We start from the raw sequence: 15,167 nt of genomic DNA, 5'->3' as shown, positions 1-15,167 counted from the left end.
TTCGCATCGGTGTGATTGTTAGGGGTGACATATGGGTTTGTTTAGGTGTGTGTTTGATCTCCAACTTCTGACAGACAGAGCAGGTGTGGGAAGGGGATAATCATCATCTTGTGACTGAAAGGGACAGACACATGCATTTCACACACACATCTATTTATAATTTTCTTTCCCCTGGGAGTGTATCTCTGTTGATGTTGTGTTTCTTAGATTTTTTTTTTTTTTTCTGTTCAACCTTGTCTTTCTGGGTTTCTCATTCAGGTAAATCTTACACAATGATTGGCCGTGATGACTCGCTTCAGACTCTGGGTATAATCCCTTGTGCCATTTCCTGGTTGTTTAAGCTCATCAATGAGAGGAAGGAGAAAACTGGAGCACGCTTCTCTGTCCGCGTCTCTGCTGTCGAGGTCAGTGGTAGTAATGAAACCTCAATTTGAAACATTCCCTGCAGAGAAAAACGAGTGCCATTACTGATGCAGACATTTGACAAAGCAGGGAACTAGGAATCTCTTCTAAATAGTAGTGGCAGTAGCTGTCAACTGTCTTTAGTAACTTGTCTTCTCTTAGAGAAGTAAATTTTTAATTTCAGATGCTTCTGGCCTGATTTAGTCGTAGAGAAATGTTTCAAAACCTGAGAAAATAAAATAAGGAAGCTGCTAGTCATAAAATAATGTTTGTTTTTGCATAGGTTTGGGGGAAAGAGGAGAACCTTAAGGACTTGCTGTCTGAAGTGGCCACAGGCAGCTTACAGGATGGGCAGTCACCTGGGGTCTACCTGTGTGAGGACCCCATCTGTGGCATGCAGGTACACATGCACGAAAATGCAATTAGACACACCACAGGTGACTGTGGAACTGGTTTATGTTACTTGGTGCCTGTAGATTTAAACCTGATGGTGTGTATGAACAGATCCAGGCTCTGTATAAATGTCCTTTCCTTTGCTTTTTTGTCTCAAATAGTAGTCTGCAGTCTTAGCTAGTATGTGAACACATAGACACTCACCTCGGAGGAGATGAGATCTTTTACATTTACATTTAATAGCTGTGGACAGTTAACAGCTAACTAACCTTAAGTGATAAATGTTTAAAAATGAGTTTTATATGCATGAATTTGGCAGGTGTTGTTGATGTAAGGGTTCTCGAGTCCATCTGATACTACTGTGGGGGTACATCAGATGAAAAAGGCCGAGAGGCACTGGTGTACAGCATCCTGTTTTTATCCAAAAATGTAAAATTGAGATATTTTTCAAGAGTTGATCCAGAAACAGTTGGATGATTAATTCATCTGATTGAGACAACGATGTCAACAGAAAAACACTTGACAAGAACAAAACTGGAAAACTAACTAGAGCTCTCAAAAGGCTTATTATGTATTCAAACTTTTGTTTTTTTTAAGTGACTTTTCAAAATTACTGCCTGCTAAACAAACTCCTTTGATGGCTAAGATTCAGAAAACAAAAGGCAACTTACATGACTAAAAATCTCATTGCCGTTATTAACATCATTTGCAGGTATGTGTGCAGCGGTAGTCTCAATAGTGTGTGAATGTAAAAAGAACACTTAAAACAAATGAGCAGCAACGAGTTAGCAGCTGTGTGTGTGTGTGTGTGTGTGTGTGTGTGTGTGTGTGTAGTCATACTGTATGTTTATAGGATTAGAGGGTCTGATACAAACACATCTGTGTAATCCTTAACTAATCTGACATAATCTCATCAGTAATGATATCCCGCAGTACGACTCACACACGCGCACACACACACACACACACTCTCGCTCTCTCTCTTTGTCTCTCTATTACTCACGTCTGCTTCCCTCTATTTCTCACATACCTGCAGACAAATTAGAAATGATTTATTAAAAATATGCCAATCAGTCCGCCGGCACGCTGAATCCTCATAGTACACAATATTATCAGTGTTTAAACACTTTTCCCTTGGTAAATCGAATCCCTCAGGCTAAGGTGAAGTGGTATCTTTCCGCCTGTCTGACTGTCTGTCCTCTAGCTACTCACTGCTGCTTCCTTATCACGTCTATAAAAGTTCAATAGTCATACGCTTTTTTTTTTTTCTCTTCTCCCCAAACACTTCCCAGCTGCAGAACCAGTCTGAGCTCCGTGCTCCAACACCAGAAAAGGCAGCCTGGTTCCTGGATGCAGCTATAGCAGCTCGCCACAGTAGCCAACGCCCCAACACCACAGAAGAAGAGCACAGGAATTCACATATGCTCTTTACATTACACATATACCAGTATCGCATGGAAAAGACAGGCAAAGGAGGAAGTAAGTACTGTTTGCTTAAACTCTCATATTCCTGACTGTTATTACTGGTGCAACATTAAATGTTTCAGTAGCAACAATTAACTATTTCAATAAAGAGAGATCCTTTGGAAGAACTGATAATGATTTATTGAGATACAGAATTCAATTAAGCTACTTGGCGATTAGAGTCTGATGACCCATCATAGCAGAATGGCGGTGTTATAACAGGACCCTTGGGAGACTAGACACTGGTCTGTGGTGAAGATGAAGATGGAGTGAGGTGGAGATGGGGAAGAGGCATGTTGCATGAAAGGTAGAATGACAGAAGAGAGGTAAAGCATGCAGAATGGACGCTGATTTGTTTGCAGAAGGCAGGCAGAAAAAATGATTGGACTAGTGAAATGAAATCAGTATTAAGTTTGACAGTGTGGGAAAGAGGAAGTGATGTAAAGAATAGCTTAATAGCCAAACACCCAAGAAAGCAGGCAGATAATTACAGCTTCCTTATTGAATTTATTGGGGTGGCTATGGCTCATGGGGTAGCACAGGTCATCTGCTAATAGGAAGGTTGGTGGTTCAATCCCTGACTGCTCCAGTCTGCATGCTACAGTATTATTGGGCAGGATACTGAACCCAGAGTTGCTCCCAATTCATCCATTGCAGTTAATGTATTCTTCTGTGCATTAAAATGTCACAGATTGTTTGCTGTGACTCTGATAATCACAGTAGAATAGAAACAGATACAAACATACTGTTTGTTATGAATACATTGCAGAACACTGGAGCCCAAAGCAGGCAGTGAGTGTGAACAATGAGGGACAGATCAATATGCAGATCGATCTAAATGCTCCCTATTATGGTTGCTACAAATAAACAGGGAGCTGGCTATAGCAACAGAGATGTACACATATCTTTTATTGAATGTCTGATCCCTAGATATGTTCTGTTTAATTCACAGTCGTATCCAACAGCTGTTTTTGTCTCGATGAATAACCAAGTCAGAATGCATAAAGCATATGAGTGTTTTTGTTTGTGACTGTGAGTGATGTTTGACCAAAATATGTCTGATTATGGCCTTATTGATATGCCTGATATGGTCTGATTGTGTATGAAAGAAACAGAAATGTGTGTGCATCTATTTGTGTATGAGAGAAATGTGAATGCTTAAGAATAATTGTTGTGAGAGGATCATCTGTTTTACAGCAGGAATTCTTGCTATAGTGTAAAGATACAGTGCTACGAATATTGCAGTTTTATGCCTATTTGTCACACTTACATGCTTCAGATTATCAAATAAATTTTAAAATTAGAGAACAAGAACCCGAGTAAATGAGATTACTTTTTCACATGGGGCCAGGTGGGTTTGAATAGATTTTTTTTTTTACCTTAATAAATGATATCATAATACTTTTTCACAGTACTGTATCTGTATGCTAACTTACTGCTGTTCAGTATATTTTTATACAGATAGAGTATACTGTATTAACATCTCTAAGTTGTCATTTTGCAAGAAACAAAAGTGAACAAATCCATTGATCTGTGCTTTGTAATTTTACCCAACACGTTGTGTCTTTCCTCCTTCATTCTTGACCCATTTCTTTTCTTTTCTTCTAGTGTCAGGAGGTCGCAGTCGCCTCCACCTGCTGGATCTGGGCAGCTGTGATGTTAAAGTACTCGGAGGAGGAGGTGGTGGGAAAAGCAGGGAGAACTCTTCACCCAGCTCGGCTCCGCTGTGCCTTTCTCTATCTGCCCTCGGCAATGTGATTCTGGCCCTGGTCAATGGGAGCAAACACATCCCATACAAGTACGTTAGTGTGTGCGTTAGGAGAGCGGAGGAGTGCTAAGATGTTTTGATTAAAGTGAGAGAAAAAGCTGATGCATAAATCTAAGAGGAGAATGTGGGACCAAATTAACAAAATAAAATGTTGAGAAGAATGAACGTTAGGCTGAGGTGGAAAGGAGAATCTTGAAGTTAGAGGCAAAGAGGGAAGGAAAGCAAATGGCAGATTTCATAAGTTGCTTCAGGTTTGGGGGACTTAATGTCATAAACAACAACAGCTGCTGTTACATATTCATCACATTCATTTTGTTGGTTAACTGACTGCCAGTGACAGCAAAGGAGAGGGATAGAAGCAAAGATGAGAGAGCCAGTAACTCTAGCCAGAAGAAACTGTTTGAAAATAAAAATACTTGAACCAGAGGAAAATAAATCATAACTGTTGAAGTGGTGTGTACTCCTGTTCTGGCAGTAAGGAGACGGGATATGAAACTGTAAAATGCCCTCCTTTCTCCTTTTTCTGATTTCTCTCTACTTCCCTCCCTTCTGCTCTTCCACTCTGCTTAAGGCTCTGTAGCTCTGTGCTCCGTGCTGGGTTAATTTAATCACCAGCTTTTGCATTTACATTGCAAAACAACCTGCTACTTAGCATTGAAGCTGTAAGCACAGCTTTGCTGAGTTTGGTTTGGCACTGGTGACTCAGACTCCTGTTGGAGTGGGATGGGATTTGACTGGTTTAACAATCCATGCTGTGCTCCTGCCACTTTTTTAAATATCCAAGAACTAAGAGTAAGTCTGAGACTGTTGAAGTTGGACTGATGGAGGATATTTAATGTACATCTTGTTGTAACATGTTAGTATTCTGATGGAAATACCATTAGTTTTGAAAGTATCTATTAATAAAACAAAATAAAAAAAAACAAAAACATATTGGACAAACCAGTTAGGTTACTGCAATTAGATTAAGTTATCCTAATTAATACAAATTGTTCTGTGAGGAACATGAAACACCAACACATATAAATTTTTGACCTGATTGTGGTAGTACAGGAAAAGTCAAGGGATCACAAAAGTCATTAAGGATTAATCCTTGTGCTGCTTGGACTGAAACCAAAAATGTCAACCTCATGTTTGTGCTCCAGGAAATGTCAGGGGATCATGAGGGTTATTAATCTCGGGATCATAAATGTCTGCACAGAATAATATAGTGATCCACTGATCAGCAGCAACTTTAAAACCACTTTCCTAACACTGCACATGTCCCCCTGGTGCCATTGAAACTGCTTGACACATAGAGTCAGTACCTCTGGTGGTGTCCTGTGCATAGACTGTATGTAAAAGATGAACATAGCCATCACGACATCACCCACTGTTTATTGAGGTGAAGCCTTGAGCAGAGCGTTTTTAATAATTGTTATTGTGGTGCTTTGAAAGCAGAGGTGATGAGCCTGCAGCCCTGAACTTTTCACTTCAGTGGAGATCACAATTTACAAAAGAAAAAAAACATTATTGCACTCAGTAAGACTTCAAACAAGTGTTTCAGAGCATAGACTTATCATGAAAGTGCTAACTGAGGTCATAGACAAAGGAACCAAAGAACCATTTACACCTAGACTTCTTCATAGTCTGACCTTTTCTTTAAATCACAGGAGCTCCCACCTGCTGGCCCTTAGGCACTTCTGCATTGGCTTTACTTTTCAGTCCAGAAGCTAGGTCTGTCTTTTTATACAGTCTATGGTCCGGTTTGTTAGCCACCAAGATCTTAGCTGTGGGTCCTGTGGGTTGCAGGGTGAGGTCTCTGTGGACTTGTTCCAGCTGGCACCTCCCCTCTGATGTTTGATTAAATTGGGACATTTCTCTGTCATTTTCCATGTGTTGGTCCTGAGCACTTTTAGTGGTGTGGTGAGTTGCATTGCCTCACTGATGGACACTGCTGCCAGATCCCAAGGTTCTCCAGCAGAATGTAATTTACTTCACCTCTGTCTAGTTTCAGTGTTGTGTCTGATCAGTGTATTTCACCCACAATCAAACTGGTGGATCAACCAAATGTCCTATCACCTTTCTCATCCCTAGAAACCAAAGCAATCATATAACAGACTGTTTCCTTTGATGTGAAAAATATTGGAGTAAAATGCAAAACCAAAAATGTGCTTAAAGTCAGGTTGAGTCCTCTGCTCATTTTCTTTCATCATAGTTGCTGAGCCTGTCTTGCAATGCTTCACTGCTTCCAGGATAGGGTCCCATCCTGTTTTCATAATCCCTGTCCTGTTCAAGTACTGTTGCTAGGTAACCAGTGAATCTACCATTTATCAGTACACTTTTGGACTTTGTAGCTTCCCAGTTCACAAAAAGATTCAGATTGTTCAACCAGCATAGGCTTGTGGAAGAATCCAAGGATTTCAACATGATTCAGCAGTCAAATGTCTTGAAAAACACATGTTTCAGTCACAGCATTCCTTAAAAAGATCCTTAAAACATTTTCTTAACATTCACTTTTCTCATTGAGGATGCCGCACAACTTCTTGTCCAAAAAATGTTTTCTCTTTCCCACTGATGTCTTGAAGGGCACTTTTTTCTTCACACCAAAATCTAATTTGACACTAGAAATCTAGATTGTTTCAGTTTCTTACTTCAGTATGTTTCTGTGAGCAAAGCTGTGCCACACTGCTGCTTCTTCAGTACCTAATATAAATTTTCTGAAACAGTGATGTTCTAGGAATTTAGATCACAGAGTGTCATATTACATATACACCGTTCCTCCTCGATAAAGCTCGTAATAAATCTAGCACAGGCTGATAGGTAAGACCCAATCCAACATCCCCAGCACTTAAATTAACATCCAAATGAATACTTCATGAGTCATGAGTTTACCTACATTAATCTCAGGGAGAGATGCAGAGCGATAACTCGAAAGAGAGAGAGAGGGGAGAATTTGTTGAAGCCTGAGGCAGCAAACTGAGAAATAAGAAAAGAGAAGAAGAGAGCAATAATGGAAAAAAAGGAGGAGGTCAGATAGGAGTGCGTACGTACTTTGTGTATGTACACGCATGTGAATGTACACATACGTGTGCGAGACTTGACTGCAGGCTGTGTTTTTAGAAAAGGGGGACAGCAGCATGAGGTATCGAGCCACAGAGGAGCTGTACTCACTGTCAGCCTGCAGGCCTCAGCACACACAAACGGCTATGAATGATTGCAGTAGCCCACCCAGGAGAAAGTCTTTTCTTAAACACACAGCCTAGTTTTACTCTCCCATCTGCTCATTTAATCTCTCTGGGAGATAGACCATCTCCCAATATTAAACTTTATCATACCCCAAGTGCCTCTTTTAAAGGGATTGTTCACTCCCAAAATCAAATGTACATATTTTACTTCTGGTCTGAAGTGTTGTTTATCTGCCTCTCTGTTTATCCATTTAGATTGCTTTGTGGTGAGTTGCACAATTTTGGATATTAGCTGTCAAAATACTTGCCTTCTCTCAAATATAATGAAACTAGATGGGACTCATATTGTAGTGCTCAAATCGCCAGAACAATGTATTTGACAAACTCAGCAGCAGTGCCTCCTTCCAGAAATATAATAATAATAATGATAATAATTCTAAAAAGAAAATCTACAAACCTTGTTGTAAGCAGTTTAATGTAGGATCTATTTTCTTTCTACCAAACCCATCAACTGTATTACTGTCCAGAGTGAAACATGCACTCTGGATAATGTGACAGGATTTAAACATTAAGCCTCTGTGTCCACAAATTCTGGTTTTTGAACTGGAAGCCCCAGTGAGCTAATTGTCAGAGCAGAAAACATTTATTTTTGCAACATTACAGGGCTGTTGTTTTTTGTTATTAGAACTACCAGGATCAGTTTCTTTCCCACCATTATTGAAAGTGTTGACATTCTAAGTCCTTCATCACCTTCATTTTGATTGACTGGTAAGAAAAAAGTGACAATGACATGCGCTGCATGGTTCCATAGGTAAAACTATTTTCGACTAAGACCGCTGGAAGTGTAGTGGTGAAGGAAAGTTGTGTGTTGAGGACTTTATGCACTATCCATATTGAGATTCATAGGATTTATATACACTGTAAACCCAGATTTTGATTTGACTTAAAAATATTAAGTTCATATTACTTAAAATTGCCTACAATGTGAACATTACTTGTTAATGATGAGTAGACTGTACTTTTTGATGGTCTATTTTATTGTAATTATGTGTTCGAGTTCAAACAACTTAATATCATCAGGTTTTGCACCTGCTAAAAATCTAGTTTCTACTAGTTTTAACAGACTGGATTAATAAGCAGCAGCATGGTGGCATGGTGGTTTGCAGTGCTGCCATACAGCTAGAATGATATCCAGAAGGTCTAGGTTCAATTCCCCCTTGGCCCAGGCCTCTCGCTGAGTGGAGTTTGAAATAGTAGATGTTTGGTTTTTGTTCACCCTCTGGTTCTCTACTTGTACAGTTTTTTTATTGTTCCATGGACAAATGTTATTTGTAAATGTTAATGTATCAGTGTTCAGCAGGGCTGAGTTTTATCATACTTGTTTATTTACAAATTTAAACAGACACAGTTCAACATCGTAAAAAGTATCTTTGTTACTGGGCAGCATGGTGGTGTGGGGGTTAGCACTGCTGCCTCACAGCTAGAATAACTATCCAATAATCTGGATTCAATTCCACCTTGGCCTGGGCCTCTTGCTGTGGAGTTTGCATGTTCTCCCTGTGTCTGCGTGGGTTTCTTCCCACAATCCAAAGACAAGCTGTTATTGGGGTTAGGTTAATTGATCACTCTAAATTGCCCCCGGGTGTGAATGGTTGTCTGCCTCTCTCTGTGTTAGCCCTGCAACAGGCTAGTGACCTGTACAGGGTGTACTCTGCATCTTACAGCCTCATCAGCTGGGATAGGCTCCAGCCCCCACCCCCCCCACGACCATGAAAAGGACAGGGGAATTCATTGATTAAAAGCCATTTTAATTTTTCACGAACTATAAAAGATAAGTTTGGTCAATTAGAACATACAATTTAGTTCAATTGGTAATGGAGTAGTGCTTACTTAACAAGCTTAGTTAAACAAATGGGTGGTGATCTTCAGTTACTTAAACTCTGTTATCAGTACATTCAACTTAGATCTTCCATTCCATTCCAAAAGGGTCTCAAGTACACTGAACATCGTCCACTGCACTTACTCAACTGCTTCACTACTTAAAAAATTTAAGGCAACGAGTTACTTTTTTTTTTTTTAAGTAGATTCAACTTATCTGGGTTTACAGTGTAGAAAACAGACACTGACAATGCAAAATATCACTGTTTGTGGAGACAGATCTTTATGGCATCTCCCTCGGAGCTTTACATTGCGAGGTTAAAAACCCTAGAATTTTAGAGAGAAAACCAACAATCAGACGAGGCTCTACGAGCAGCACTTGGTGACAGCAGGAAGGAAGAACTCCCTTTTAACAGGAAGAGACCTGCAGCAGTACCAGGCTCAAAGAGGGGTAGTGATCTGTTATGACTGGTTGGGATTAAGGGAAAAAATAAGATAACAAAGAAGAGCACAACAGAACACCAAGGACAAATCACTAACTACTGGAGAGAGCAGACATGCAGTACTGGCACGCAAACACACTGGGAGAGAAAAGAAAGAAAATTGTTCCCACATGAAACTCTTCACAACAAGGTTTGTAGATACTTTGGAGTCACCACATCATTATTGATTTTAGCTGAGTTTTTCAGATTCATTTTTTGGTGTGTGTAACACTGACAGATAAGTACCATGTGGTTCTTATATTCAAGAGAAGGCAGACACCGATAGGAAAGAGGACAAATATTTAATAGATGGACTGTCCCTTCAAGAGTCTGAGCTTTAATCCAAATTAGCAACTGTTTGTGTGTTTTTGCATTATTAATAAAAAATAATAAGTAATTTTCCTTTTTAAATCTCATGTTAGTCTTGTTTTGTGCCATGATTCCAGACTTGTTAACTTGTGGAAAATACTGTACCTGACCAAGAGGAGTTATTAATAACCTTTTATCAAAGCATACCAGTTTTGTCACACCTTTAAGTGACTGTGTGCATTTCCAACGTGTCTTCAGTGCTCACATCTCGGTGTATATTTGTAACCAGGGACAGCAAGCTGACCATGTTGCTAAGGGAGTCGCTAGGCAACATGAACTGCCGGACCACCATGATTGCTCACATCTCTGCCTCACCTAGAGATTTCTCAGAAACCCTCTCTACCATTCAGATTGCTTCCCGGGTGCTCCGTATGAAAAAGAAGAAAACTAAAGTCACAGTGGTGAGTTTTATTCAATCCTTTATGCTTCATTAAAATAATATAAAACTTCTGGTACATTAAGATTACATTGAGATCTAGATAATAACAAGTAAAGTCTCAGGTAAAATATCTTAAACAGATGGAGACATAAATGACTTGATTGACTGTTAGTCTTACACTGAAACACACAGTCTGGGTCCCGTTCATTGCCTTGACCTTGCACATTAGTGTTTTAATTTGGGGCGTTTATAAACTATTTATTTGTGTTAATGACTTGCTTATGCAGAGTTCATAAAATAAAGAAATCATTTGTTTAATCTTCTTGTCTCCATTTGCTGCTGACACATCTCTCACCTTTCACTTCTTGTGCTCAGAGAGTATCAAAATTGTTCTGCAGAAGAAAAAAACGGTTAAGATGAGATCTAAAAATAAGGAAGAAATTTCATGTCACACGATACTAATATGCTAGTTAGATATGAGGAATTAAATTAAACTGAACTGCAATGAAAGAAAGTTCTTATATTCTGATGGGTGACTTGCCTTGGGTCATTGTTAGCCCAGAATCTGTATGAGTCATCCTCTCATCTCCATCTTTCTGGTCTCTCACCTGTCAATTAAAAAGGAAAAGGAAAAAAAAAGAAAAATCACACTGTGCAAATGTAAAAAGGAAATCTTTTCTCTCTCATCGCTTCATCCCTTCTCTGCCTCCACTTTATTATCTGACCTCCCCTCAGCAATACACATCCAGCTCCTCTGGGGGAGAAAGCTCCTGCGAGGAGGGTCGCATGCGTCGTCCGACCCACTTGCGACCTTTCCATCATCGTGGTGACCCTGACTCTGACCTTCCATTGCTGCGACTCTCCAGTGACCCTGACGAATACTCCAGCAGTGAGCAGTCATGTGACACAGTGATCTATGTGGGTCCAAATGGAGCTGCTGTGTCAGACAGAGAGCTAACGGACAATGAGGGACCGCCAGAATTTGTACCAATTATTCCTGCATTACTTCGAGGAAAAACTTCAGAGCAGCATCAAACACAAAGCCAAAGTCAGGCAACTGGAGCACAGAACAAGGTAATTTCAAAATACTAGCATTTATTATTAGACTGTTAGCATTAGAAGAGTATTTATGGTAAAGAAATCTTCTCTGGCAGGTGCAGTCTCAGCCTGACGAGCAGCCCAGTGCTCCCTCTCAGCCCCTGTCGCAGGCCTCCCAGTCTCTACTTGGTCAGCCGCTGGCCCCTGTCCCAGAGGAAGGAGCTGAATGCCTGAAGTGCAACACGTTTGCTGAGCTGCAGGAGAGACTGGACTGCATCGATGGCAGCGAGGAGGTGAAAAAACATTTTCTGCTCTTGTTTTTGTTTGTATTCCCGCAAAGAAAAATCTTATATATGCATAGAATGACATAGTATGATGAGATTTGTAATAGGTGGTCTATTGAAAGTTTGATAGCTATTTTGGGGAATTTATTCAAATGAGAGAAAAAAAAAAAGGTTCTGTTTGTATCTATTTAACATTTCCTGCATTGTATGTCAGGCTTTTGATTGTCACAGCTGCTGTTCGTGGTGGCAATTTTCTGTCCCTTTCAATACTCGTGTATTTCCATTTGTGGTAGGAAATAACACAATCAAATTACTTTTCCCAAATTACCTTATTGTAAAAATATTTGTATGGAACACCAATATTTGCATGCCGACAGCACAGGTTACCAGCTCAAGTGACCTTTTTTATTCTCCTCCACCACCACTGAAGTCATGATTAACAGGGTACTGTAATTTAGAAATAAAAGTGTCATAAGTGAAGAATTCGTCCTTTGATAATAGTCTGTTGCTCTTCTTTTCTCCATCACCGTTATTTTTTTGCAGGTGGCAAAGTTTCCCTTTGAAGAGGCTCCAGCTATCAAACAAGGGGTCAAACAAGAGCCATGCGCATCTTCATCTGTTTCCACTGCTGCTCCTGCTCCAGCCCCTACAGCTGTGTTGGATAAAGAAGCTAAAACAGGTAAAACAGGAAAAGATTTATGTATGTATGTTTGTATGTTAACTCTGAAACTCACCCTTTGGGTCCCACATTTCTAGGACCTGCATGTGGTGTAGGAGGTGCCGTGCAGGTCTCCAGGAGGAGGACCAATGACCAGCAGCTGCAGGAGATCAAGGAGGTGGTGGAGGAGGCAGAGTTGGCCCAGACAATGATCCACAGCCTGACTCAGAGTTCTGGTAGCCCAACAGTGACGAGTACCAGAAGCATTACAGGAAGCAGCAGCATCACCTCTAACCCATTGCACAGAGCCAAGAGTTCCCACCTACATGATAGGTAAGAACAGGTGGTTAAGGTTCAGTACTCTTTTTCATATGTTACTATTAGCCTTTGAGAAATGATTATATGTTTAATTGATAAGATGTTTCTTTTATTGTCTCTCATTTGCACAGTCGCGAGAGTCTGAATGTGGTGGGTGGCAATTCCGATGGGAAGGCACGCCCTCTTGGATCACCGCGCCTTGGTATTGCCAGCCTGACCAAAACCTCAGAGTACAGGTGAAGTGAACACATAAAGTGAAGCATAAAGTTGCTGGCAAACATCTTCTATGTACTATACCTCTAATAATGATCAGTCTTGATGTGTAAGAAGTGGAGCACTAAAAATGTGATTTTTCACAATCAAATTCATCTTTATGTTCCTTCTCAGGCCTCCATCTTCCCCATCCCAGCGGTGTAAAGTGTATACCCAAAAGGGTGTAATGCCAGCAATGCAGCCTCTATCCTCAAACACTCAGGAAGGCCAGGCCGTGGATGCTTTGACCTCAGACAGTATGCTTTTTTCTTTTCTTTTTTACACATGTATGCTTTAGAATTATGTTAAAACTTTGAAATATATTGTTAATATTTATGACAACTAAATTTATATATAGGTATTACTCATAATTCTTCATGCTTTCCCATTTTTAGTCCTTTTCCTTTCTTATGTTCTTATCTCAGTTTAACTTTCAGTTTAAATCTATATTTTCCTTTGAAAACATAATTTCACAGCTTAAAGAGTAAAAGTCCATTTCAACTACCTGTCAACACCCATCATATTCATCTACTGTAAATAAAAATATCAGCGATAAACTACAGTTTAAACCACTACACTAGAGGCACTATTCTGAAAAAACAAAAACCTAATAAGTGAATTTGTTCCCTCCAATTGGACAAATAAAGATTATATTAGAGATTATATTAGAAGAATGTGGTTCTTTATTTTATTTATTTATTTTACAAAAAGTCTTACAAATACTGGTGACAGTACACATTCCTCACCAGGTAAACATACAAAAGGTTTGCTATTGGGTCTGTGAATTCCTCCTCACGTAATACTTTGACTGTTTTATATATGCTGAAAGCATATAAGACACATGCTGAGTCACCTGAGCATGACACAGTTTATCTGCATAATAACCACCGGTTTGAACTTGTCTTCTCAGTGTGATGCCAATTTCCCTGCACTTGGAAAACAAAATAAATTGCAATGCCAGATGTTTCTGATTTTGCAGACAGTTTAGCTGCAGACAGCGGTCGTTCCTCCACAGAGTCCCTGCTGTCCAGGACTTCTCCTGCAGGCATGAGCCCACAAGTCCGTGAGCCAACTCCATCTTTATCTGCCAGCCTGGGCTCAGCTGAGACACTCTGTGATGATGATGTACCACCTATACCTTTGGATAGCAAGGATGGTAAGTTTCAGTAAAACACAGCTATTTTTAAACACAAGGAAAGGTGGTGAGAAAATAAGTTGTGGTTAATATTCAAACCCTTACAATTTTAATGACAGATCTGTACCTTAATGTATGCCAATAAAAGAAGCTGCTTTCGGCTGCTCCATTGCCACGAGGGGTTGCCACAGTGGGTAGCTCCGCATGTTTGATTTGGCAGAGTTTTACACCGGATGCCCTCCCTGTGCAGCCCCAAAAAGGGGATTTGTGTCTCCAGCTGGAATCGAAACAGCAACCTTTCGCTTGCCAAGTGAATGTAAAAAGACACAATATTAAACCCACATGCCAAAATGGCTCTGCCCTATCAAGACTCTGGGGATGCCCTATGGTGTCTGGCACTGAGATTTTGGCAGAAGACTCCTGGGAGTTGCATCGAGGGGTTTCAGTGATCAGTTTAGTTCTGGAGAGTTTGAAAACAGGGTGTTCTTGAGTAGCAGGGTGCATTGCCTTCCTTTATGGAGGCTACTGCCATCGGGCACGGACATTTGCATGTGAGGTGTGCTTGGTCTGCAGGAGTATTATGTGGGTGGTTTGTGCCAGAGTATTGACCACATGAATGTATGGACCCAAGGTTTCCTAGATTAACACTGCCATGTAACTGAATGATGTTTATCCACTTTTCTTTTTTTTTTTGCTGACCAGTCTATACGGAAGGACTATGAATAACTGAACTAAAACTAAACTAAACTAAACACTGTGGTTACTCTCTTTTCTATCTTTTCCTCCTGGAGTCTCGGGACTGGCAGCATCTGCAGGACCTCTTGTAATTGGGGAGGATGAACTGGTGTACACTGTGGTTACTGGAGGTGAGGAGGACCTTGACATTACTGCTCTCATTGAGAATGAGGGCTTGGCCGGTCGTCCAGTGAGCATCATTAGCTTCAACAGTGACTGCGGCTCTGCAACTGCCCTCGTTACAGGCTCTCAACCTATCAGTACTGCTTTAGATGGAGCTGTGGAGGATCACATGCTTGCAGGTCCTGCAGCATCTTCAGGGGTTACAGACGTTGTTGCCATGGCAGAGGTTAGTGGTACTTAGATCATTCGGTATGAAATTGCATGCTTTAAAAAAAAAAAAAAGCAGGTTGGACGTTATTGAAACCATAGCAGCCAAATCTTA

General features: G+C 40.4%; 1 protein-coding gene across 1 annotated transcript in view; it reads left to right on the top strand.

Annotated features, from left to right (window-relative positions):
• kif26ba (kinesin family member 26Ba) overlaps positions 1 to 15,167 on the top strand; it is a 107,383-nt gene that overhangs the window by 78,899 nt on the left and 13,317 nt on the right. The window contains exons 8-20 of the mRNA XM_030724713.1: positions 259 to 404; positions 686 to 802; positions 2,088 to 2,274; positions 3,868 to 4,057; positions 10,153 to 10,324; positions 11,038 to 11,376; positions 11,457 to 11,633; positions 12,168 to 12,303; positions 12,381 to 12,615; positions 12,732 to 12,836; positions 12,988 to 13,109; positions 13,832 to 14,008; positions 14,779 to 15,071. Of these exons, the coding sequence (XP_030580573.1) occupies positions 259 to 404; positions 686 to 802; positions 2,088 to 2,274; positions 3,868 to 4,057; positions 10,153 to 10,324; positions 11,038 to 11,376; positions 11,457 to 11,633; positions 12,168 to 12,303; positions 12,381 to 12,615; positions 12,732 to 12,836; positions 12,988 to 13,109; positions 13,832 to 14,008; positions 14,779 to 15,071 (2,396 nt within the window). The remainder of the gene's footprint in view (positions 1 to 258; positions 405 to 685; positions 803 to 2,087; positions 2,275 to 3,867; positions 4,058 to 10,152; positions 10,325 to 11,037; positions 11,377 to 11,456; positions 11,634 to 12,167; positions 12,304 to 12,380; positions 12,616 to 12,731; positions 12,837 to 12,987; positions 13,110 to 13,831; positions 14,009 to 14,778; positions 15,072 to 15,167) is intronic.

The sequence above is a fragment of the Archocentrus centrarchus genome, chromosome 3 (genome assembly GCF_007364275.1).
Source record: "Archocentrus centrarchus isolate MPI-CPG fArcCen1 chromosome 3, fArcCen1, whole genome shotgun sequence".
In the NCBI taxonomy this organism is placed as follows: domain Eukaryota; kingdom Metazoa; phylum Chordata; class Actinopteri; order Cichliformes; family Cichlidae; genus Archocentrus; species Archocentrus centrarchus.
Note: the sequence above shows the minus strand (reverse complement) of the source record. Positions and strands in the feature narration are given on the sequence as shown.